General features: G+C 37.9%; 3 protein-coding genes across 3 annotated transcripts; all 3 read left to right on the forward strand.

The window, feature by feature from the left end:
* The first annotated feature begins 2,851 nt into the window (after nt 1-2,851).
* LOC102219433 (cryptic protein-like) lies at nt 2,852-7,553 on the forward strand. The gene is made up of 5 exons (XM_023338677.1): nt 2,852-2,887; nt 4,458-4,611; nt 5,790-5,904; nt 6,025-6,134; nt 7,235-7,553. Exons 1-5 carry the CDS (start codon nt 2,852-2,854, stop codon nt 7,342-7,344), a joined length of 525 nt encoding a protein of 174 aa, XP_023194445.1. The 3' UTR covers nt 7,345-7,553.
* An 8,161-nt stretch (nt 7,554-15,714) lies between these two features.
* Nucleotides 15,715-16,881, forward strand: brcc3 (BRCA1/BRCA2-containing complex subunit 3). Its single transcript, XM_005813206.3, has one exon. The coding sequence runs from the start codon at nt 15,942-15,944 to the stop codon at nt 16,722-16,724; it is 783 nt and encodes a 260-aa protein (XP_005813263.1). The 5' UTR covers nt 15,715-15,941; the 3' UTR covers nt 16,725-16,881.
* Nucleotides 16,882-19,793: 2,912 nt separating this feature from the next.
* On the forward strand, nt 19,794-21,630 carry LOC106700100 (tripartite motif-containing protein 16-like). Its single transcript, XM_014474167.2, has one exon. It carries the CDS (start codon nt 19,794-19,796, stop codon nt 21,465-21,467), a length of 1,674 nt encoding a protein of 557 aa, XP_014329653.1. The 3' UTR covers nt 21,468-21,630.
* The last annotated feature ends 2,476 nt before the right edge of the window (nt 21,631-24,106 follow it).

The raw sequence follows: 24,106 nt of genomic DNA on the forward strand, positions 1-24,106 counted from the left end.
ATTACGTCCCTCTAAATAAACAGCAGCTTCCAGGTGGAGTTAAAACATGGCATTTTAAATTTAATTACATAAAAATGTTTTACTCTTAAATACAATTTAATTCAGTGATAAACAGAACCAATCATTCTGTGGTAAAACATGCAGGAAAACCGCAGAGCAGGATTCAAACCACCGCCGTGAAACCTGGAGGTTTAAGAGATAAATTCTGTATCTTCCTTTGAGTAACAGAAAAATGTCGCGTTCAGAGCTAAATGTTTGATTCTGGATCCATAGTTGAAATTGAAATCATATTTCTTGTCTATTAATCTATGATTTTTTTGTATATTTTTCATTTGAAATGAAAGATAAACTCAAAAATGAATTTTAAAAAAAGAATCTAAAGTTAAATAAGTATTTAAAACATCCTTTAAAAAAAGGCTAAAAGTGGTAAAACATGATATAAATATCTGTTAGTTTTAATGACTCTGCTGTGATTCCTGCTGATCCTGTTGTAGTTGAATCTGTTCTTCCTCTCTTCCTGCAGCAGGTCTTCCTCTCTTCCTGCCTCCTGCTTTGGGATGCAGACGTCCTGCTGGGATCCCATCAGCTCGTCCCTCCTGCTGCTCCTCTTCCAGCTGCGTATTAGCATCGGCTCAGACTGCTTTGTCACCACAAAACGCCCATTTCCACCTCCATGTGGCCCTCAGAGGGAGAAAAACCAGGCGGGGAGCCGCAGCTTTACACGACTTAACGTCTCAAAACCTTCAGAGCCACATAAAGACAGTTACAAAATCAGCCTTTTGTTACCTGAAAAGCAAGAAAATTTAATTTCTTCTTAATCTTTAATTTTTTCTTTTTTATTGACTTTTGTTATTTATCCTATTTGTTAACAAGATGGGCTTAAAATTCTTAATTATCAGCTTAAACTGAAACTTCCTTCAGGTTTAGCAGAAACAAAACTGAAGTTATTATCTTTGTATCTAAAGAACAATGATCCAGAGTCAGTTAATGCAGCTGGAAACCAGCAATCAGGCCTGAAATCTGGATGAAGGGATGAACTTGGACCTGAACCTTCAGAGCCACATAAAGACAGTTACAAAGTCGGCCTTCTAAGAAAATGGTTGGAATACAACAAAACCTTTAGTTTTATCCATTTTACATCACTGATGTGAGACGTGGGTCATAATTCAGCACCAGAAGAAGACAGACAGTAAATCTGGATGTAAACAATGGCTGAAGCTATTAGGCATCTTTTCTTTTTCCATTGTCTAATTATGATTTTATGATTTTGAAGCAACAGTTTTGCTCAAAAACATTAAAATTGATCCATTATTACTTCCGTAAACAGAGAGCTGCTGTTTGACTTCAGGTCTTAAACTGTTCACACAGAAATCTGATTGATTAATTATTAATTATTAATTATTAGCATCAATGACCAAACAAAATTAAATTTCAGCAAATTAAAATCAGAGTTGAGCTTGTTCTGTCTCAATCAATTAGAAAACTAATGAACTACAAGATGAACATGTAATTCTCCATTTTGGTTGTTATTTATGATGCGTTTGGGGTTAAAGGTCAGATTAGAGGTTGGGCAGTGTTTTTATAAAAGAGCCGTTTTCTCTTTCCACAGGTGAAAAATCCTGTTTAGTTTCTAAAACACAGTTTCCATGTGGATGGGGCCAAAAACACAACCCTGAGGTTCTCCACTTTCACTGCTTTCAATAGTAAATCTTGTATTTGTAATTTTAACACATTGCTTCTATTTTTAAGAAAGTTATTTCAAAACATTTTGACCTTTTAATAACAGAATAATTCATAAGAGGTGAATCTAAAAACACTGGAGACATTCTTCTGAAACTGAGTTAAAAAGTTTCCTAAAAAGGTTTTCAGAAAACATTAAAATGTGTCGATAAAAAAAACATTTTAATGTGTCAGAATAAATTCAGGCGTTTTGGAAAAGAAATAACAAGAAATGAAGTTTAAACCTGAACTTTCTGGACTTTTGCATGAATGAAAAGTTTCTGCATGTTTTCTGTTGAGGAGTTGGAAGCAGCTGAGTGATTAACATCTGAGTGGATGCTAACCTCAGTCAGGTGCTAACGAGGTTAGCATCCAGTCAGATGCTAACGAGGTTAGCATACATGCAGGAGGGGGTTGAAAGATTCAGCTAATAAACCACAGAAGAAGAAATAACACACATTTTCCAAATCATAGTTTAATTATATCACAGTTGACCACAGTGCTTCACAACAATCACAAGAAATAAAGTTTTGTCAGATAAACTGATAATAAAATGGCAATAAAATACAAAAATATTCATATGAATAAAAATAAAGATATATTCTATTTTTGTTGCAGCAAAACAAACTAATTTTTCCTTTTTCCAGCCAAAAATAAAGTAAAAAAGAAAATATTAAAAAATAAAATGAAGAGGAAAATTTTATAAAATGTAAAGTTAATCTAATTTAAAACTTAATTCTGAGCTGCAGTTTTTATTTTGAAGCTTTAATTCACAGGATGTTGAACATTTTCCCTTCATAGAGAAATTAAGGACTAAATAATCCCTCAAGATTTCAGAGGAACTGAAATCAGCTTTTATAACAAACTTCATTTTAACTGAATTTATCTCCTTAAATTCATTTGATCTCATTTTTACATAAACAAACAGTTTTAACGTTACTTTAATTATTACTTTAATTATTCTGGAATAAATAAATCCCATATTTGTCTTCGGGATTAAAATCTAAACCTTTTCAGCTGCAGGATTTGGACATTTTCCCGGTCAGCAGGTTCTGTTGATTCCGACCTGCAGACGGAACCAGGCAGCGGGCAGAAAGGGGGCGTGGCTTCCGGAGTCCCGCCCCCTTCCGGAATGGGAATCACCTGGAGAGCAGAAAGCAGGGATGAGGTTTGGATCAGGTTCTGCTCAGATGTTCCCGAGTGAGGCTGAGAAAACCTGGAGCTCAGATTTATTCCTGGATTTATTGATTTTCTGATTTTTATTTTTCTGGGAACTTCGAGAATATTTTCAGATAAATTTCACTGATTTTTTTCCTTATCTTTCCTGTTTTTTTAATATAAATATATGTTTTTTTATTTACTCATTACTCAGTTGGAACTTGGATATTTTAATAAAAATGAGGCCACTGCAGAAGTTCAGGTGAGTCGTAAAAAACTAAAAACGGTAAATTTTCTTGTTTTTCTGCCACTGAATTGAACTGAATCTGTTCCTTCCAGATCGCTGCTCGGGGTTTTCTGGTTTCTCCGGCTCGTTTCTCCCTCAGGTCGGTTTTTCTCCTCGCTGTTCATTTCGGGCTTTTTTATTAGAGGCGATCGTTTCATGATGCGTTCAAATGCACCTCGAAAAACTATAAATTAATCTTAATTTTTCCCACAATGTTTAGAATATTTCGAGACAATCCGGCAACAATTTTAAATGTTCAATAATCAGATTTGTTAAGAATCTACGGAAGAGGATTAGGGACATGAAACATGAAACAATCATTTTAATCTCTAAATTTTGACCTTTTTTTTCCTCAGAATTTTGATATTTTTCCTCTAAATCTGAAGTATTTAAATTGTTTCTTTAAAACTCAAACTTACCAAATAAATTTGGGTCCAGTTTTCAGTTCGGATGAAGTTAAAAATAAAATGCTGGTTTATAAATCCAGTAACAGGAAGAAAAGATTTGTGATTATTTTCATGTTCTATCAACACAATTGATACACAGCTAATAATATTTTATTTATTTGGATTTTTACAAATGTTTACATGGAATAAAAAAAATCTGAGATTAAAATCTGAATTCTGATCTTAAAGTTATAATTGTTTTTCTTCAGTGACCCTAATCTTCTTCTGTAATAATCAGTTAAAGTTTGTCTTTAAAACAGGTTTTATCTAATAATTGTACATTTAGTCGTCCATTTTCTAGATGTACTTGAACGCATCATGAAGTTTTTCCTCCATGTAATTTCCTGTTCAAGCCTTTAAATTGTCTCTCACTGTTAAAACAATGAGACGTTTTCAGATTTACAATGTAAATTCAGATGCTTCCTCCTCATTGGTCAGACTGTGGTTTAACTGGTTTGGAGCCATTTCACCCAGTTTGGCTCCAGGTAGCTGCTGGTTTCTCCTCATTTCCACATCAGTCAGATGTAAAGAAGGACTTTGTTCTGAAATGTCGACAGGAAAGTGAGAAACCAACAATGTGGCGTCAGGGTTTCGGTTTCAGAGTGAAGTCACTGATTTATCCCTGAATCAGAAACATTTTGTCCAATAAATCAGATTTATCAGCTGATCATTAAATGTTTTTATTTATTTATTCTGAATTTCAAATTGGACGAACAATTATTTACTCAAACGTGACAATTTTTTTTCTTTCAGGCTCTGAGGGAATCCTCCACTCCTCCTCCTCTTCTTCTACTGCTGCCCCATCTTCCTCATCTCCTCCTCCTCCTCCTCCTCCTCCGGCGGCCCAGTCCTCCCAGTCCTCCCAGTCTTCCCAGTCTTCCCAGTCCTCCCAGTCCTCCCAGGAGTTTCTGTCCCAGTTTACCCAGGTGAATTCTCCAAACAGCGGAGACCGTAAACACCGAGACGCCAGCGCCGTGCTGCCCTTCATCGGCCTCACCAGCAGTATGCTTCCTCACACACCCCCACACCCACACACACACACACACGCACCAATTTCTGTTTTCACAGAAAATAGCACATCTCAGGAATGAATAAAAACTAACTCAAAGTGAAAATGTGTAACTGAATCAGCGTTTCTGCAGCAGGAAGGAGTCGCAGTTTTCCGGTTTGAGCGTCTGGATGTGGAGTTTTAGTGTTTCTCTGTTATTTTCACATGTTTGCTCAGACTCTGGTGTTTACTGGTGCAGAGCGGAGGAGTGCTGCTGGAATGTGCTGCCAGCTGCAGACTCTGGTTTATTTCACACACACAGAGGAGCTGCAGCAGCTGGACAGCAGATTTCAAACTGGAAACCTGCAGAACTGATCTGAGGAGGATTCATCTTTCTGTTCACATCTGTAAACAAAACAAGGAAAATTAGACATTAAAAGTCTGTTAAACAGAAAAGATTACATGTGTAATCTGTAAAACTTCAGATTCAGATTTTTTTTTTTAATTTTCCAGAATATAAGAGTAAAAAAAATTCTAGTTTTTGCTCATTTTTAATTTGCATTTTTTATCTATCCCTAATATTTATCCTTGCAATATGTAAATCTGGTTCTGGAGGGAAAAAAACAAAATTATATATATATATATACTAAAAACAAGCATTAAACCACTTTATATTTGGATCTAGTGGAAATATTTTAGTTCACGTGAAATAAGATAAACTAACTTAAACGTAACTTTTCAGCAACATATAGAAACTTGTTTAAAGTCAATAATTACTTTAATATTGATTTTAAAAAGTTCTGGTTTCACTGGCGCCGTTACCTAGCAACACCAGCCAAGCCCCGCCCGTTACCTAGCAACCCAGCTCTAGTTCCATTGGTAGACTATTTAACTTTTAACAAGACATTTTTCCCATATTATGAGTTAATTTATCTGCTAATAGAACTGAAAAGTTATTTTTAAGTTACTTTATCTTATTTCAAGTTTACTGATATTTTCACTGCAAACTTCTAGACCAACTTTACTTGGTGAGATTTTGTGTTTTTGCAGTGAAGATGAAATGTTTCCCTGTTATAACTGAGGCTGATAGAAACTGAGGGTCAGGTTGATGTTTTAAATGATTTAAATGTTTTAAATGTTTTAAATGTTTAAATGTTTAAATGTTTTAAATGTTTAAATATTTTAATTTAAGGTGCTGATCAGAGCCGCAGCTGCTGTAAAAACGGAGGAACTTGCATCCTGGGCAGCTTCTGCGCCTGCCCTCCTTTCTTCACCGGGAGGAGTTGCGAGTACGACACCCGCCTCAGGTAAACCACCTGAAGGCCTTCTGTGTGTTCAGCAACATGAACTTTTATAATCATTTCGTTCTGATCCACCGTCTCTCGCTGGCTTCCAGTTTTGACTGTTTTTGGTTTGTCTGTTTGCAGACGATGTGACGTTGTTCCTCACGGTGAGTGGGTCCAGAAAGGCTGCTCCTACTGCCGCTGTTTCTACGGCGTCTTGCATTGCTTCCCTCACGTTTTCCACGAAGACTGTGGTAAGAAAGTTTACACAGATAACAACACGTATTTATTTAATCCTTATTTAATATAAAAGTGTTAAAGCTGGAAGTTTGTCAAGACAAGATTCTCCAAAGTTTTCTTCTGGTTTGAATTCTTTTGGTTTCTTCGTGTGGTTCAGGTAATCTCTGAAAGGTTTTGTAATCTCAAAGGTGTGGCAGAGCCATCAACACCCGCATCTGGCTGTAAAACCCACCATTCACACGTTTCACCCTAAAACAAAAAGATCCTTCAGAGTGTAAATGAGGCTGAATGAATTTGCTCCACCTTCTCATTTACAGTTCAAGCCTTTTATCCCCCAAATAGTTTCCTACTTAACTTCTTATTTAACAAATGATGTGGAGTCTGGGATGTTTTTAACAACCAGAAAAGAAAAGAAATCTGGTTTGATTTTTGTTGTGGTCCCAAAACTTTGTTCTTTAAAGCAAAATGTGAAAAGTTTTAATGTTGAATTTCCTCTTAAAGGGTTTTATTTGTTAACAGAACCGATCCAAACTCCCCCGTTTCTCTGGACCCACTAAACATGCTACTGCTAACATTAGCATTGTATGAGAATGAAATGATGCCAAAAGTTCTGATTTTAAAACTTGTTAGAAAAACTAACTGCTAAAAAATCTACTTTTGTATTTTTCTCCTAAAAATTCATTCATTCTTTAATTTTTGTTCAAAAAGAGGAAAAGTCACAAATATTTGTTATGAATAAATGAAATAAAGGCATAAAACATTTTTGGGAAAGAAGTATCTTTAATAAAGTTTCTATGGAACACCTTTTGTATCAAATGTCCTGGCCGTACCTCCAGTAGAAAATGTAAAACTTTAGCCGTCCTAAAACATTTGAGGTTTGCTAATCCAACACAGAGTCACTTCTGTCCTTTTCCCAAAACTAAACGCGATGCAGACGTGTGGAGGGTGAAAGTTTTCCTTGTCCTGCCTGGGAGATAAACGCGTCTCTTTAAGAGCGACTGAAAGACGAGATAAGGAAAGCTAAGTTTAGAGAAAGTGAAAGAACAAGATAACGGCTTAAAATACATTAAAAGGCTCTGAAGACGTAAAGTTTGATTGTTTCGTTTTCGCCCAGATGACTCGGATGAGGCGGTTCGTTGGTATCATTCGTCGGCGCTCAGGTTGACGCCTCTCAGCCGTTTCCTGTGTCTGCTGCTGCTACTTCCTGCGCTCCTCGTCTTCTGATGTCACCAGATTTTATTCTCTAATCGGCTCCAAACCGACATGTGAATAATAAGATTGATGATTCTGCAGTATTTATTTTAATGAGAAAAAACCTGATGTGCTTTTATGAAGCTGACTGGACAGAGAAAAGTTCTTCCAAAATAAAACCTGTTTGTCTATAAGATCTAAATGTATGGAAGAAGATTAGTACCTCTACAAAAAAATCTGATTTTTTTTCCACTTACAGTTCTGATCTTAATCTCAGAAATTTGGATTTTTTTTCTCATAATTCTAACTTTTATGTCTGATTTTACTTTTTTCTTACAATATTCACTTTTTTTTTTTTTACATTTTTTCTCAAAATTTTAACATTTTTCTCAAATTCCGACTTTTTTCCCCTCAGAATTCTGAATTCAGTCTCAGATTTCTAACTTTAATCTCAGAAATTTGACTTTTTTCTCAGATTTTAAAGTTTTTTTGTCAAATTTGTTTGTTCTCAGAATTGTGACTTTAATCTCAGAAAATTATTATTTTGTCTCCTAATTCTTTTTTTAACCTCAGAATTTTAACTTTAATATCAGAAATTTGACTTTCAGAAATGTGTTTTTTTTTTACTCAAATTATTTTGTTTTTTCTCTAAATTGTGGTTTTTTCCCTCAGAATTTTCATGTTGATTTCTGGCTTTTTTTTCTTCATGTTCATCTGACATTAAAGTCTAAACTCTGAAAACAGATACATTTTTTGTAGAGTGGGCCTAATATTCTTCCATATAAATGAAATGAAGGAAGCTGTATATAAGATTTTTATGGAAAATGTTTTGAAGTCATTTGTTGTTTTATTTTTTCTTTGTGAAAGAAAAAACTTCCTGTGATTTTTGCTTCAAACGATCCAATGTGACGTTTTGTCTTTAAATCTAATCTGGTTTGTTTAATTAAACTTTATTTATGCTGGTTTGGTTTTAACTGGTTTCCAGTTTCCAGCCTTCCTGTTATCTGCAGGTATTTCCAGAGGGAGCCGTTTTCTCCTGCCTCTTATCTCCACTTTATTGATGAGGTTGGATTTGATTATCTGCTGCTTTCTTATCTAAAACAAACAGGAGCTGCTGCTCTGCAGTCCGTCGCCTGGTTTTCTGAAGATCCCAATGGTAAATAAATTAAAAAATAAAGACCCCTTGCAGGTTTATTTCAATTATTTAACCATAAAATTCAATGGGATAAAGTAAGAAGGTTTTAAATTGGAGTGAAAATGATGGAAAATAATAAAATGTGTTTTTAATCTCCGTAAATAAAATCCAGTTGTTAGCAGTCGGTGCAGGTCTGGGTTACAGCAGCTGCCATCTGTTGGTCAAAATCTACTTTAGTTTTAGTCACTTTTACTGCAGCTTTACTTCACTTTATGTTTTAGGGCGTCTGTTACTTTAAATAGATTATTTCTTGTGAAAACCTAAATGATCCCATCAGCTCTTTAGTTTGTTTTCATGTATCAATATTTTGGTATTCAAGACATAAAGCTGCAGAATTTGGCTAACAGCTACGCTAATATTTTTGTTTAGCCTTTTTGCTAACTTTGAAAATGTTTAGTGAACTATTCTACAGCGCTAAAATACTTTCCTGTTTTGTAAACTTTCAGCTGAATAAAGTTCAACATCTGTGTTAAAGTTTTGGTTATTGACTGCTAAGAATCTTCCATTTATATTCATGCTCTTATTTTGAAGTGGGTGAAAACCATTTACAGTCTTTTTTTCCTGAATTAATATTTGAAACATAAACAAAGTAAAACAAACAGTAGAGAAGAAAATATGAACATAAAAACAATATATAAGGTCATTATTGACCATCTAAATTAAATTATTGCTCGAGCTTTGCAGTGTTTCAAGGGCAGATAAAATTTTAATTGAAGTTAGCGCTTTAGCATTAGCTCAATAGTCTCTAATAGCATTAGCTTTTGCTAAGTACCTTGTTGGTGTAGCAGCAGTTTAGTGTAACTTATAATTAGTGCTTTGGGGTTAACACAACTTATTTCCTCTTATTTCCACCAAAATAAAAGCCAAAACAATTTGACTTTCCTCTGTAAAGTTTTGTTTAACCTGAACTAAAATCCCCCAAACCTGCAGAGAAACACAAGAAACAACTAAAGTACGGAGGAGGAGATAATCAGGAAGGTTTTCCTCTCTTAATCCCAGAGTAAGCAGAGTGTAATCTCCCCATTGTTATCCAGCCGACTCCTCACAACAACTTAATTAAAAACTCTTCACCGTCTGAGTGGAAGAAGTCGATGAAAAGCTGTTAATGTGATTCTAGTTTCAGTTTGTCAGCAGGTCAGACGTCCAGCTGTGTTTCTGCAGCGGAGAAACTCAGAAACTGCAGCAGAGGAGAGAAAAAGCTGCAGCAGATTTAAGGATCTGGACGGATTTAAAACGGATTAATGAAGATGTGAATGAGGAGGAACGACTCCCTGCACCTCCTCCTCCTCCTCCTCCTCCTCCTCCTCCTCCTCCTCCTCCTCCTCCTCCTTCTCCTCCTCCTTCTCCTCCTCCTCCCATGATGACGCCTCCCTTTGACAGAAAATCTGCTCAGAAAACATTTCACTTTTCTGTCAGAGAACAGATAAATGTGATAACAGTTTTTTGTGTTTTGCTTCACTGGACACAGAAAAAAAAACATTTTTTCAACAAATTTCTATAAATGAAACTGAACTCACCTTCATGAATCATTTTAACTCTTTAATTTCTTAGTTTCTTCTCATTTATTGTGTGTAAATTTGAAAAGCTTTGCAGTTTTAAAAATGGTCAGAAATAAGGAATCACATGCAAAAGTAAAATGATTAGGCATTTACAAAACTACATGTAACTTGTATTACCTTGGGCTGATGGTACAAAAAGCTGAAATTTTAATTTAGGTAAAAAAATGATTAAAGATTTGAAGAAAATTCTCCATAAAATACACAACATGGCCACAAAAATATCTACAGATGTGATCTCTAAAGAAATTCAGTTAACAGCTCTCTGCTGACATCTACAGGACAATCCATGAAAAGCTCATGTTAAATACCCTTTAGTAATTGGCTGTTTTTCTCCATGCAGTACTTTGACTAGACCAGGGGTGCCCAAAGTCGGTCCTCGAGGGCCGGCATCCTGTTCTCTCCCTGATGGTACCAACATTATTTCCAGCATGTTAATGTTTTTCTTAGTCTTTCTAACGAGCCATTATTGGATCCAGGTGTGTTAAACCAGGGAGAAACTAAAACATGCAGGATGCCGGGCCTCCAGGACCCACTTTGGGGCCCCTGGTCTAGACAGACAATACAGGACCAGAGTAAATATCTGCCAATAAACTCAGTTTACTAGAACAACCTTGGAAATTTGTCAAGCGGCAACATGAACCATTTGGACAAAATTTCAGTTAAGATTTTATTCATAGTTTTCTGAAAACACGTCGTCGCCTGACAGCAAATCTTTCCACTTCATTCGTCTCCAGCTGATCTGAATTGTAAAGAGACGTTTGCACCACATTGACAGCATTGCATTGGCTGCCCTTTGTCACAGCAACCATCACCTTGTTGTGTTTGGATTCCATTGACTGGAACAGGATTCAGTTTCCTTCAGAGAAATTTACTCTGAACTCTGGTCACCATTCAGCTCTACAAAATCAGTCTTAGTTTCCAAGCTGCTGCTCATCATTTATTCCTTCTGGCAAACAAAACCCTGTTGACAGATCAGTGTATTTTATTACTTTGAGAAAATTTCATACCAACAACAATTTGGCCACAAAAATATAAACTGCAGAAATGCCATAATCATAAGAATCCAACATAACGGTGAAGCACAACATTTTCACTGGAAACATCAGGATTAAAAACTCCTGTCATGTTTCTGCCACAGCTGGAGGAGGAACCAACATCTGAGTCTTTACTGGATCCATCAGCAGCAGCTGATCATCATCTCCTCTAACTGGTTCTCCTCAGACTCCATCTCTGCTCACTGACTTCAGGCCTTGTTTCAGTTCTTCATATATCATCACATCAAATTATTTTATAAGCAATTCAGCTTTTAGAACATGATGACTTTATTATCAGTTTTAACATTAATTAGATAATAATTGACCAATCTGAAGGTTTTGTTTTGTTGGAAAGGTTGAAATGTGTTGCAGAAATAAAGTTGACTTTGTTTTGCAGATCCATTTTATTCCAGAAAATTTCAACTAGAACTTCAGAACTTTAAAATAGTTTAGTTGTGTTTATTTAAATAACTCATAATATGGATTAGAGTGTTTCATGTAGGAATAAATAAAATGTTTGAGGTTAAAAATGACAGAAGTTTTGATATCAGTCCTTTTTATTTGATCTTTTCTCCTTCTGATTCTGATGTTTCGATGGAATCTGAAGTTCCAGGCTTCAGATCTCATTTCTGTGATTTTGGTGTTGATTTGTTGGTGAATTGAGCTTTTGGAGAAACTGAAACTTTCTGCTCTCGCCGTCTCCTCTCCTCAAAGAAGCGCTGCTGGTGTTGGTTCCTCAGATTGAGGCGCAGCAGCCACTGCTCCCGCAGCCTGAAGAGGACAAACAACAAAATGGAGGAGAGGAAGTTCAGACAGAGAGATGAGTCACTTATTGTTCTGGAGAAACAAGTACCGGTCCATTTACTGGACCTGATGAATGGAAAATAAAACATATTCATATGTGAACTTTGAACTTAGCTCAGACTGAAGAAATGCTGATTTTCATTAATGAAACTGTTTGATGTTTGATATTTAAAGTTTTTAAGAAGTCTGACCTTCACAATAAGATGCTTTTCATCTAATATCTTTACCAACATTTTTCTTACAAAAGACAAAAAATTTATAGTAAATCCTGTTTTTTGTTCTGACAGATTTTGAGAATTGATTGTGGACATTTTGACTTTTTTCACAGATGTAATTTTTTAAAGTGTTTTTCATAAAAATATCCAGTGTAAAATGTTCTTTTCTGTTTTTCTTCTGTCTGCCCCGGTCCTGCAGTTGATCCTGGGTCGTTGCAGCAGGACGTCTCATGTTGTGGAAAGAGGAAAGCTGTGTTGGCCGAAGGATTAATTAAGTGATTCTCTGGCTGATCTCCGGGATTCAAACCTGCGGCCGCGTTGCCTCTAATCAACATTCTCAGGCAACGACGCCTGAGACGCGATGACAGACAAACAAGCTGCAAACACGGCCGAGGCATTTAATGAACTCGTCCATCTCTGGCTCCCTCCGTAATAAAGTTTATTTTTAGGTTTCCCTTCCTGTCTGACACCAGAACCAGCAGTTTGTTCACCTGCCAGAACTTTATTTTACTGTTTTCAGGAGAAATGTCCAGAAACTAAACCAAAGTTCAGAAACAGTGAGAGAAAACTTAAATCCATCCCATAATCTAACAGCGTAATAACAATAACCGAGGCTTAATAAGACTAATGTGAACTCTATGCACATAAGTTTTATGTTTATATATAGTATATATATATATATATATACATATATATATATATTCTTTTTATTTCAGGTTTTTATTTTAAACATGTTTATATAGAAAAGTGATTGTCGTTGCTATGAACAAGCAGTTAGCTGCTAAGCTAGCGAGGTAACTAGCATGCTAACACAGTAAATCTGTTGTCTCACTCCTGAAACAGTATAAATAACACTGCTTAGTGTAATAACACCTAGCAACCCCACCCAAGCCCAGCCCCGTTACCTAGCAACCCAAGTGGAGCTCCAGCATGTTTGGCCTCCTGGTTTTACCTGCTGTACAATGGCTGCTGGAAAAGTCAAGTGTTTTGTTGTTGATGTACCATCCATAAACCCCTTGCTTGATTCTTGTTGGTTGTGCAGGAGGCTACACTTCTGCTTTTCAAAGATGTGTAAGCGTTGAATTTGGCTAGCAGCAGCTAATTTGGACTTAAAGTGACAGATGCTTTAAACAGCTCGTTCTGAGCAAACTAGAATCTCATTACCTAATAATTATTCTGCAATGATTTCATCTAACTTGTTCAAGGAAGCATAAAACCTTTAAATCTGAAAAATCTGCTATTTAGGTTTCTGATCTCTACTTGTGTGTGTTGGCTTATTTGTTGTAAAATGTTTGTCTGAAGTTGGTTTTGTCTTATTTTAGCACCTGATGAGGACGTAGTGGGAACAACTAAGACCTGAGTGGGAACAACTAAGACCTGAGTGGGTTGACATCATTAAGACTCTACTGGATAAAACCTTTGACTCGTAGCTGAAGCGTCTTCTGACCGTGTCAGGGCACTGCTCCTCATGCGGTTCTCCTCCTGGTCCATCTGCTGGCTGTGCTGGACGATCCTCTGCTCCCAGAACCATCGCAGTTTCTGCTTGTCGTGGATCCGAGCCACGCTCATCGCCTGGCAACAGGAAGGCTGCGACGGCACCGACAAACATCCACAAAACAGCAGCATGTGGGGACGACCGCTCCGGTTTCTGTCAGCTTTTGTTACCAGCTGAAAAACTCTTCATCTCCTGTAGCTCCTCCTCCTCCTCTCTCCTCCTCTCACTCACTCTCTTCCTCTTCCTTCTTATTGACTTTATCTGACACTTTTCTTTAAAGTTGTGGTTATGGATGGATCTCAGTGAAACATTTTCACATCTGCTGGGATTTTAACTGGAACTGAGTTTTGCTCAGATGATGAGTTTTATTCACTGGGTTTGCTGGGAGTGAAAGATGAATTTATCCTTTCCAACGTTAAGCCTAATCAATTCTGTGCTTCTGTTATTGATCGCATCAACACACACACACACACAAAGAGCTGTTAAATACAGAAAATATAGCCTTGAAATCAGATTTTGGCGCCCCCTCTGGCCCGGCACCCCAGCTGCAGCGGCTCTCCCAGAAAACTTTCGGTCCTGGCCACATCAGGAAAATTGAAAAATAAAAATAAATAATATTAGGTGATTTTTAAACTTCAAATCGATTGTTTGTTTTTAAGCTTTTGATAAACAAAAAATAAGTTAAAATTTTACTGGTAAAACTGAAAAATAAAAAATAATTATAATACATAAGAAAATAGTATTTTTTAATGTATTTACTGAGTTTTACATTTGTGTCTTGATTGAATGAAAGTGACACTGTGAGCCTTTGCATGAGCTGGTTGGGGGCCCAGGGCTCCCTGTGGCCCCCTCTTGGAGGCACCACTGCCTGAATTTTTTGCTTTTGTCAGCTTTTTTTTTTTTTACATAAATTTTTTTCACTTCTTTTTTAAAATTGTGATGTAATTGTAATGTCATCCTCCTGGACTTTAACTTTCTAAATATTCTGTTGAAGCCAAACGTCTGTGGACCAAAACAAATGAAGAAACAGAACAAGATCTTCCAGCCGTCGACCTCACTGGTTTCAAACTCAAAGAACATCTTCTGAAAACTTCACCTTGTTTCAGTGGGAAAATAATAACAGACATGTTACATGATGAAGAAACAAATATAAAAGTAAAGTTTTTCTCACATTTCTCTGTATTGCTCATGGGTCAGAGGAAGGATTATCACCCTCACATTGCTGAGCGGTACAGCAGCTTCAGAGGTCTTAACACCCCCAGCATAGCCCAGCCTGGACCTGTGTGTTTATCTGAGCGACAGTCAGACCCTCTCACCCCGATTATGTCGCCGGGATGCCGTCTGCTCTCACCGCTCACCTTGTCGGGAAACAAGCAGCAATGGATCCTCTGCTCCACATGAAAACTCTGATTTATTTATTTATTTTCTGAAAATTTTTGATTTTTAAAAACATTTGGTCAATGGTCACCCGGCCATAAATCACTGAATTTCATTCATGGATAACAGAATAAGGGGCTGAATGCATGCCGCACTTTTCAGATTTCATTTTAAGTTATTTACTGAAGTCATGAAAGTTTAAAATAAATATGTCTGTAGTTGTAACCTGATAATGTGCAGATGTGAGTCGTAACTAGAGTGACGAATTACAATTAAGTTAAATAATTTATTAATAAACATATTTTCAGTATATGTGACTCAGTTAAATGCTTTGATTTCATTTAAAAACTAGATAGAGCGATTTCAAGATTTAATAAAATATTTCAAGTTCATGAAACTAATCAATGACTTGTTTTTTCCCCCCAAAGATTTTAGGTATACTATTTATGAATTCAATTAATATCAGACATTTGACATGTTCAATTATATATAAAAAATGTAAATAAAAAGCTCCATTTGGGTTTTTTTTCTTCTCAATTTTAGTTATGTCGTATTAATGATTGTGTGGGATTTTCCATGTTCCATTATATAACAACTTAAATAAAAAGTTCCATTTAGTTTGTTTTTCACAATTCTAGGTATATTATTCATATATTCAATGAATATGTGGACTGTTCAATTATATAAAAAAGTTTTAAATATTATTTCTATATTTATTTTCAGTTTTAATACATTAATGACATAACTATTATTATTTTTTGCAGTTTTGCATCTCTGCTGACAATATATGAAACTTTAATGACGTCACTGCAGAACCATCCCGGACCAGATGGGGGCGCTGAAGCACAGCGAGCTAAAACGAAGTAGAGCAACCCGGAAGTGAGAGTGCGTCTTGGTGTTGTTTTGTTTTCCTCTCTTCTTGGCGTCAGAAACTTGTGTTTTCTGTTGAAAATGGCCGTCAGCGCGGTTCACCTGGAGTCTGACGCCTTCCTGGTGTGCATGAACCACGCGCTGAGCACCGAGAAGGAGGAGGTGATGGGTTTATGCATCGGGGAGGTGGAGGCGTCCCGGATCGTCCACATCCACTCGGTGATCATCCTCCGCCGCTCCGACAAGCGGAAGGACCGGGTGGAGATTTCCCCGGAGCAGCTGTCCGCCGCCTCCACCGAGGCGGAGCGGCTGGCGGACTCCACCGGCAGACCGATGCGGGTGGTGGGCTGGTACCACTCCCACCCGCACATCACGGTGTGGCCGTCCCACGTCGACGTGCGGACCCAGGCGATGTACCAGATGCTGGACCAGTGCTTCGTGGGGCTCATCTTCTCCTGCTTCATCGAGGACAAGAACACCAGGACGGGCCGCGTCCTCTACACCTGCTTCCAGTCCGCGCAGGCGCAGAAGGGCTCCGAGTACGAGCGAGTGGAGATTCCCGTGCACGTGGTGCCGCGCGAGGCGATCGGGAAGGCGTGCCTGGAGTCCGCCGTGGAGCTGCCGCGGATCCTGTGCCAGGAGGAGCAGGACACGTACCGCCGGATCCACGGGCTGTCCCACCTGGACCCGGTCACCAAGATCCACAACGGCTCGGTGTTCACCAAGAACCTGTGCAGCCAGATGTCCGCCGTCAGCGGGCCGCTGCTGCAGTGGCTGGAGGACCGGCTCCAGCAGAACCGCCAGAGCATCGCGGAGCTCCAGCGGGAGAAGGAGCGGCTGCAGCGGGAGCTGGGTGCGCTGTGAGCCGGCGGGACGGCTGTCCGATAATGGGCGCATCGGTGCTGGTGTCTTCCGCTTTTCAGGCAGAACTCGAACCTTTTTCTGTTGCTGTTACTGAAAAACATGTATTGTTATGTAAATAAAAAGATTTAAGGTTAAAATGCAAAAGTCTTTGGTCACCCTAAGATGAATATAACTGGTATGTTTTGGGACTGGGAGAAAAAAACTAAAAAAAGAGTAAAATCCGCAAAAAAACGAGGAAAGTTTGAGAATAATTTCAGAAATTGTCTGGAAAAAAAACAGACATTTCTGAGTTTGAAAAGTCTAACAACTGCCAGAAAAAACTCAGAAAATTTTTAGAAAAAATAAATACATTTCTGAGCTCCAAATGTCGAAAATTTGCTAGAAAATATTTAAGTTAATCTAAGAAATTTTCTAAAAAAAAAACGTGGAAATTTTGGAACTCCAAAAATGTTGAGACAAAACTCAACATTTTGAGATTAATCTAGGAAATTTTCTGGAAAAAAAGTGAAATTTCTGAGCTCAGAAAAATATTTTGAAAATTTGTAGAACTTTTCTTTTTCTGTTTGATCTGAGATTTTCTACAGTTTAAAAAGCTGAAAATTTTCTACTTTTGAAATTTAGAATTCTAACTTAAATTCCACAGTTTTTCCTTTTAAGAAAACCTGAATTTAATCTTAGAATAATTTTTTTCTATGGTTCTTTACATATTTCTGACCTTTTTTCTCAGAATTCTCAAGATTTAAAATAATCTCAGAAATTCTTTCTCAGAATTATAATTTTTTTCATCACTGAATTATGACTTTAGAATATTTACTTTTTTTCCACATTTTCATATTGTGGTATTTGTGTGTAGAATTTTGTGGAATAATAATACAATTTGAAATAAGGCTGTAAAATAGCAAAATGTGGAAAAAGTAAAGCAATATAAAACTTTCCAGATGTATTTTATTTAAAAATACTGACTGAAAACATAACAAATGTTGGAATTTTGGTCCCTAATTGAAGCAGGTCTACAGGTGGGAAAACACAGCAAGACTAAAATAAAAGTTTGGAGAAAACTTAATAATCAAATCTTTAATAGACATTTGATCTTTTTTTTTTTTTAACATTTAAGGCTTCAAACATCTGTTAGATATTAAGACAGAAACTGCAGAGTTTAACATGTTAACATGAAATATTCAGGTTATTTTAAAAATAGTTTTAGAAATTTCTAGCTTTAGCAAAGTCGGATTGTTTACCAGACAACGTGTTGCAAACAGTCAAACAAAGAAAGAACAGAATCAAGCTAAACCGGTCCAACAGCTGTGTGCTGGAACAAGAACATCTTCCTCATGTGGAGGTTTGGATCCAACTGGCTGCGTTTGTTCAGGTCAGTAGAAACTGAATCACAGTCGCTGCGTTTCCATCAAAAATGTCCACAAAACTTTGTCTATATTCCAATAATATCAAAAAACACAATTTCACAATTGAGTTGTTTCCATTGGATACACACTTAAATTAAAATTACATGTGAATAAGTTTGTTCACATGATAAGTCATTAAAAAACATGCCACACCATCATCCTCCTACCACTTCCTGTTGTCTTCATCCGGTTGTTTTTCTCATGTGATGAGAAAAAATAGTGTTTCCATTGCAGTTTTACAAAAAAAATTGGCTATTGATACCAATAGCCAATCAAATCCACCTCATCCAAGGGCCAAAACGTTTTTACCAACCGACAGCAGAGAGTTAGGGTGGGAAAACATACATCCACTGCCCTCAGCCTTAGTACTGGCTCTCCACAGGGCTGTGTGCTGAGCCCCCTGCTCTATTGTCTGTACACATACGACTGCACCTCTGCCCACCACAGCAACACCATCATCAAGTTTGCTGATGACACCACAGTGGTGGGGCTCATCTCAGGAGGCGACGAGTCCGCCTACAGGGGAGAGGTGGAGCGGCTGTTGCAGTGGTGCAGGGAGAACAATCTGCTCCTCAACAACTCAAAGACAAAAGAACTCATAATAGATTACAGGAGGAATAAAACGGACATTACACCACTAACCATTGGGGGAAAATGTGTGGAGAGGGTAGCTGATTTCCGTTTCCTGGGGGTCCACATTGAGCAGGGCCTCAAATGGAACATGAACACCTTGGAGCTGGTAAAAAAGGCCCAGCAAAGACTGAACTTCCTGAGGGTTCTCAGGAGGAACAGCATCAAGGAGAAGCTGCTGGTGTCCTTCTACAAGTGCTCCATAGAGAGCATACTGACCTACTGTATCTGCGTCTGGTATAACAGCAGCACTGCGGCTCAAAGGAAAGCTCTCCAAAGGGTTGTGAATACAGCCCAAAAAATCATTGGCTGCCCTCTCCCCTCACTGGAGGACCTGCACAGCGACCGCTGTCTAAGAAAAGCACAACACATCACAAAGGACACTTCTCACCCCGGACCTTCTCTGTTCACACTGCTGCCTTCAGGCAGAAGATACAGAGCAACCAGAACCAGAACCAACCGTCTCAGAGACAGTTTCTACCCGACAGCAATAACAGAACTAAATGCAATCAAAAACAACCATTAATCATCATAAATGATGTGTGTGAGAATGTGGCTGTTCTTATTTATTTATTTTTTTGCCAGTTGTTTGTTGATTCTTGCGTTGTGTGTGAATTGTGAGACAGTTATTTTTTGTTTTTGGGCACCGACTGATGGCACCCTTTGAATTTCATTGTCCTTGTGACAATGACAATAAAGATTTATCTTATCTTATCTTATCTTATCTTTATCAAATTATGTTTCCTTTGAACAAATTTATTTTTGAAATGTCAAATTTTGCAATTATATAGTCAATGGAAACACAGCTATTGTTCAGATTCTGATATTTTTCACTGCAAATGTTTAAATAAAGGAGATAATACATTGATGTTACTGTCATTTTGTCATGTTACAAATATGCAAGTAGTAAAGACTCACTTCTTCATTCGAACCACTCCTCTCCTCTGCCAGGAAGCAGGAGAAATTAAAAAAATGCAGCTCTTCTTCTCTCTGTCCTACTGAACAACATTCAGTCTGACACTGTGAGGGAGGCGAAATGGCTCTGTCAGGATTTACGCTTAACAGGGAGAAACTCTCTTGTTCGATCTGTTTGGATCCCCTGAAGAACCCGGTGACGATCCCCTGTGGTCACAGCTACTGCATGGAGTGCATTAAGAACCACTGGGACAGGGAGGAGAGGAAAACCTACAGCTGTCCTCAGTGCAGACAGACCTTTATGCCGAGGCCTGTCCTGGTGAGGAACACCATGTTGGCTGATTTAGTGGATGACATGAAGAAAGTAGGACTCCAAGCGACTCCTGCGGATCATTGCTATGCTGGACCTGAAGATGTGGCCTGTGATTTCTGCACCGACAGGAAGCTGAAAGCCTTCCGGTCCTGTCTGCAGTGTTTGGTCTCTTACTGCGAGCAGCACCTGAAGCCTCACTGGGACTTTCCCGCCTTGAAGAAGCACAAACTCATCAACCCGTCAAAGAAGCTCCAGGAGAACATCTGTCCCAAACACGGAGAGCTGAAAGCCATTTTCTGTCGCACCGACCAGCAGTGTATCTGCTATCTGTGCTCCCTTGATGATCACAAAGACCATTCCACCATCTCTGCTGCAGCAGAAAGGACAGAAAGACAGAAACAACTCACGCCAAGTCGGCAAAAAATGAAGCAGCAACTGAAGGATTGTGAAAAAGATGTTAAGCTTCTCCAGGAGGAGTTGGTAGCGATTGGCCGATCTGCTGATAAAGCTCTGACAGACTCGGAGAAAATCTTCAACGAACTGATTCGTCTGATTGAAAGTAGAAAGTCTTTAATCAAGCAGCAAATAGAGAATCAGCAGAAGACGGAGGAGAATCGTGTCAAAAAGCTCCTGGAAAAGCTGGACAAGGAGGTCACCGAGCTGAAAGGAAAAGATGCTGAACTGGAGCGACTCTCTCAAACAGAGGACCACATCGAGTTTCTGCACATGTTCCCGTCGCTTTCTGGACCAGGAGAACGCACGGCGACGTCTCTCCCAAAGCAGCGTACGCGGTGCTACTTCCAGAATGTTACAGAGACAATTTCAGAGGTGGGAAATAAAGTGCAGAGCTTTCTCAGTCAAGACTGGCCCAGAGTTTCCAGGGCAGTGGCTAATCCGGATGTTTTACTGCCACTGGAGGAGCTGACAGCCAGAGCAGAGTTCATAAAGTTCTCCCAACCAATCACTCTGGATCCAAACACTGTGAACATGCAGCTGGTTTTATCTGAGAGGAACAGAAAAGTGACTTATAGAAGTATAAAACAGATGTACCAGGCCCACAGTGAGCGGTTTCACAACAGGTCTCAGGTCCTGAGCAGAGAGACTCTGACTGGACGTCATTACTGGGAGGTGGAGTGGAGCGGGTTGGGGGCTTTTATTGGAGTCGCTTACAAAACTATCAGCAGAACGGGAGACGATAGCGAGTTTGGGAAAACTGACAAGTCGTGGGTGTTGCTGTGTTCAGAGTCTCTGCATGAATTCAGACATAATAACAGCGTAACTCTGATTTTAGGTCCACAGTCCAAAAGAATAGGAGTGTACCTGGATCACAGAGCAGGACTCCTGTCCTTCTACAGCGTCTCTGGAGCCATGTCACTGCTTCACAGAGTCCAGACCACGTTCACTCAGCCGCTCTGTGCTGCATTCAGGGCCCATCATGGCTTGGCATCGCAGTCCTCTGCTGTGTTTTGTGATATCAAGTAGGCAACTGCTTGTAGAAAAATGTAATTCAGTTCTGGTTTCCCTTTAAAGTTCTCTTTGGTACAGTCAGGCTGATAGTCCGGTAGACTTGGTTCTGTGTTACATTTTCAGCTGCTGCAGTTCTCTTTCACACTGCAGCACTTTGTCACACCAACCAAACCCTCTGAAAAACCTGTTCCCCTCCTCACCTGTGGGGGCGCTGCACCAAGAAACACTGAAGGAAACAACACAAAAACCTCCGAAGGAGACACTGAGCACAAATTCCTTCTTTATAAAATATAAACAAAAATGGAATGGCATCAGATTTTGAAGGTTGTAGGATTTCTCTTTTGTCATTGGTAAAATCCCACTAGCTATTTCTCCCGCTAGCGCTAGGCTAGCATGTTTGTTTTGGATGTTTTTACCCAGAATGCCCTGCGCTGTAGTTCACTTCCTGCTTTTGTAGCGGCCTCTGGTCTGGTTGGCATTCACATATGCATTCGAACCGCACCAGAGTTCACTTCAACTGAACCCAGACCGAGGTTTTTAGACGGACCAGAGTCCACTCTTTGGTCCGAATCAGAATTCGGTTAAACATTCACACGTCCCCAAACGAACCAGACTTTCCTGGCAAATGGACTGGAGTTGGATTAAAACAGACTGAACGGCGCTGTGTGAATTCACCTTTAGTAGAGTCACAGTTTACTTAGGCTGTGTTCACACTTATAGTCCTTTCACTCTGTTATCTTGAAATGTTTTCTGGTGGTTTGGTTTCTTTTCACATGGAAGCTCCAAAGGAACTAGACCAAACATTTTGTTTGTGGGTCAGATGAGTCCCGACTGGAGAACCAGATGCAAACACAGAAACAAGGAGAATTTAATCAATCATATTATAATCATAAGATAATATTTTGTTTAGTGTTTTTGCTATATGTTATGATCAGGGGGCAGTTTAGGGGAAAGTTAGGACAATTCCAAGATCCCCTTACCGACAGGAGGCCCTCCACAAAAAAATATTATTTCTTCTTATAGGAATATAAAAAAATGGGCGTCCTATTAATTACAAAATTAATCATATAGCATTTTTAAAATTAGTTTTTGTCTTTAATTTCTAACCACTTTTATATACACAATGGAAAGAGTTTATTGTAGAATTTGTAAATAATCAATATTGTGCTGATCTCTAATAAATTTTAAAGTATGCAAAATAAGAAATATTTCATTAGTTAAATGAAAATAATCAGACTCAGTTAAAATTCAGATAATTTTCTTCTTTAGGTTTGTGTTGGTTTAATTTGAGTTTCTCCAGATCTACACACAATAATTAAGGAAGAATTAGGCAACATTAAAACATGTAAAATGATTTCTTGTTCAGAAAAACTGATTGTGGAAAATTTTGCAACAGATTTTTACATTCTAGCTTTTACCTTATCAGTAAAAGCATTAGAATGTAATTTTTTGTCCAGTGATATTTTTCATTTTTATTTTCTTGCTACTAAATATTACAAATTCTCCCATAATTTAGTGTTAATCTATTTTTGTCTCATCATTAATGTCTGTAATTCTCCTTCCATTAAACTGTTGCTGCTCCAAACTGATCAGATCAAAATAATGTATCAGTAAATAAAGTAAATGTTAACAAATTAGATTCATTGCATAAATCATTTATGTAAAGTAAGAAAAATTTAGGATCCAGTTCTGACCACAAATAAAGACCTTCTGGGAGGAAATGAAACAGGAGATTGAGGACATTCTAAGGACAGATCTCCCCATGGAGCCTCTTCTATTTCTGCTGGACATAAACACCAAGGATTTACTCACTAAAGATCAATGTTACATATTGTTGCACCTTCTGCTACTAGTAGCAAGAAAGACAATTACACTAAACTGGATTAAATCCTGTTCACCAACTGTTGCTGAGTGGAGAAAAACTGGAACATGACAACATGATGGAGCGTCTGACTGAACAACTAGACATGAAAATAGATCATTAAATATGAAGTTTTGACAATAAATATCGCATTTGAAAATTAAATGTTTACTTTTAATTAAATATTTATAAATAAATATTTATTTTGATGCTAAATATTTAGTTTGTATATTTAGTTACTTTAGTATTAATAACATGGTGAAAATATTAGTTTGAAAAATACATTTTCACATTTTTTCTTTATGACATGATGAATAAACTAAAATACTGTTCTTAATTTTTTTGTTACTATCAATCATCACTACAGTCATGATCAAAAGTAAGTACACCCTCATTTTTATCAGAACTTCCTCATGAAGATTTTATCAACCTGCCTCTGATTTCACCTCAGAGCTTCTACTTCCTGGTTCTGTTGCTCTGAAGGAAGAAACTAAAACACGCAACATCCGTCACATTTACTTTCGGTTTGAATTTACCTGTTCAGGTGCGGCTCCAGTCCGTTTGTTGGGTCTCAGTCTGTTGTTTAAATTTTCTTCTTTAACTCTTTGGATCGTTTAACAAACTGTAAGTTTGATTTGTTTATTTCTTGAACCTTTTCATCACTTTAACTTTTTCATGATTGTTTCTAATCTCTGATGTTTGGAGAAAAGTTTCACTTCTGATTTCAGCTGAAACTTTAATATCTCTGCTGTTTGAAGGCTAATCTACAGGATTATTAGATTATTGATGAACT

The sequence above is a fragment of the Xiphophorus maculatus genome, chromosome 8, assembly GCF_002775205.1.
Source record: "Xiphophorus maculatus strain JP 163 A chromosome 8, X_maculatus-5.0-male, whole genome shotgun sequence".
NCBI classification, from domain to species: Eukaryota; Metazoa; Chordata; class Actinopteri; order Cyprinodontiformes; family Poeciliidae; genus Xiphophorus; species Xiphophorus maculatus.

What these genes read in the sequence shown, in the direction of transcription:
- LOC106700100 (XM_014474167.2), top strand. Translation starts at nt 19,794, where the DNA reads ATGGCTCTGTCAGGATTTACGCTTAACAGGGAGAAACTCTCTTGTTCG.
- LOC102219433 (XM_023338677.1), top strand. Translation starts at nt 2,852, where the DNA reads ATGGGAATCACCTGGAGAGCAGAAAGCAGGGATGAG. An exon ending in CTTCATCGGCCTCACCAGCA is followed by an intron (nt 4,612 to 5,789) that starts GTATGCTTCCTC and finishes TTTTAATTTAAG; the next exon opens with GTGCTGATCAGAGCCGCAGC. An exon ending in GAGTACGACACCCGCCTCAG is followed by an intron (nt 5,905 to 6,024) that starts GTAAACCACCTG and finishes GTCTGTTTGCAG; the next exon opens with ACGATGTGACGTTGTTCCTC.
- brcc3 (XM_005813206.3), top strand. Translation starts at nt 15,942, where the DNA reads ATGGCCGTCAGCGCGGTTCACCTGGAGTCTGACGCCTTCCTGGTGTGC.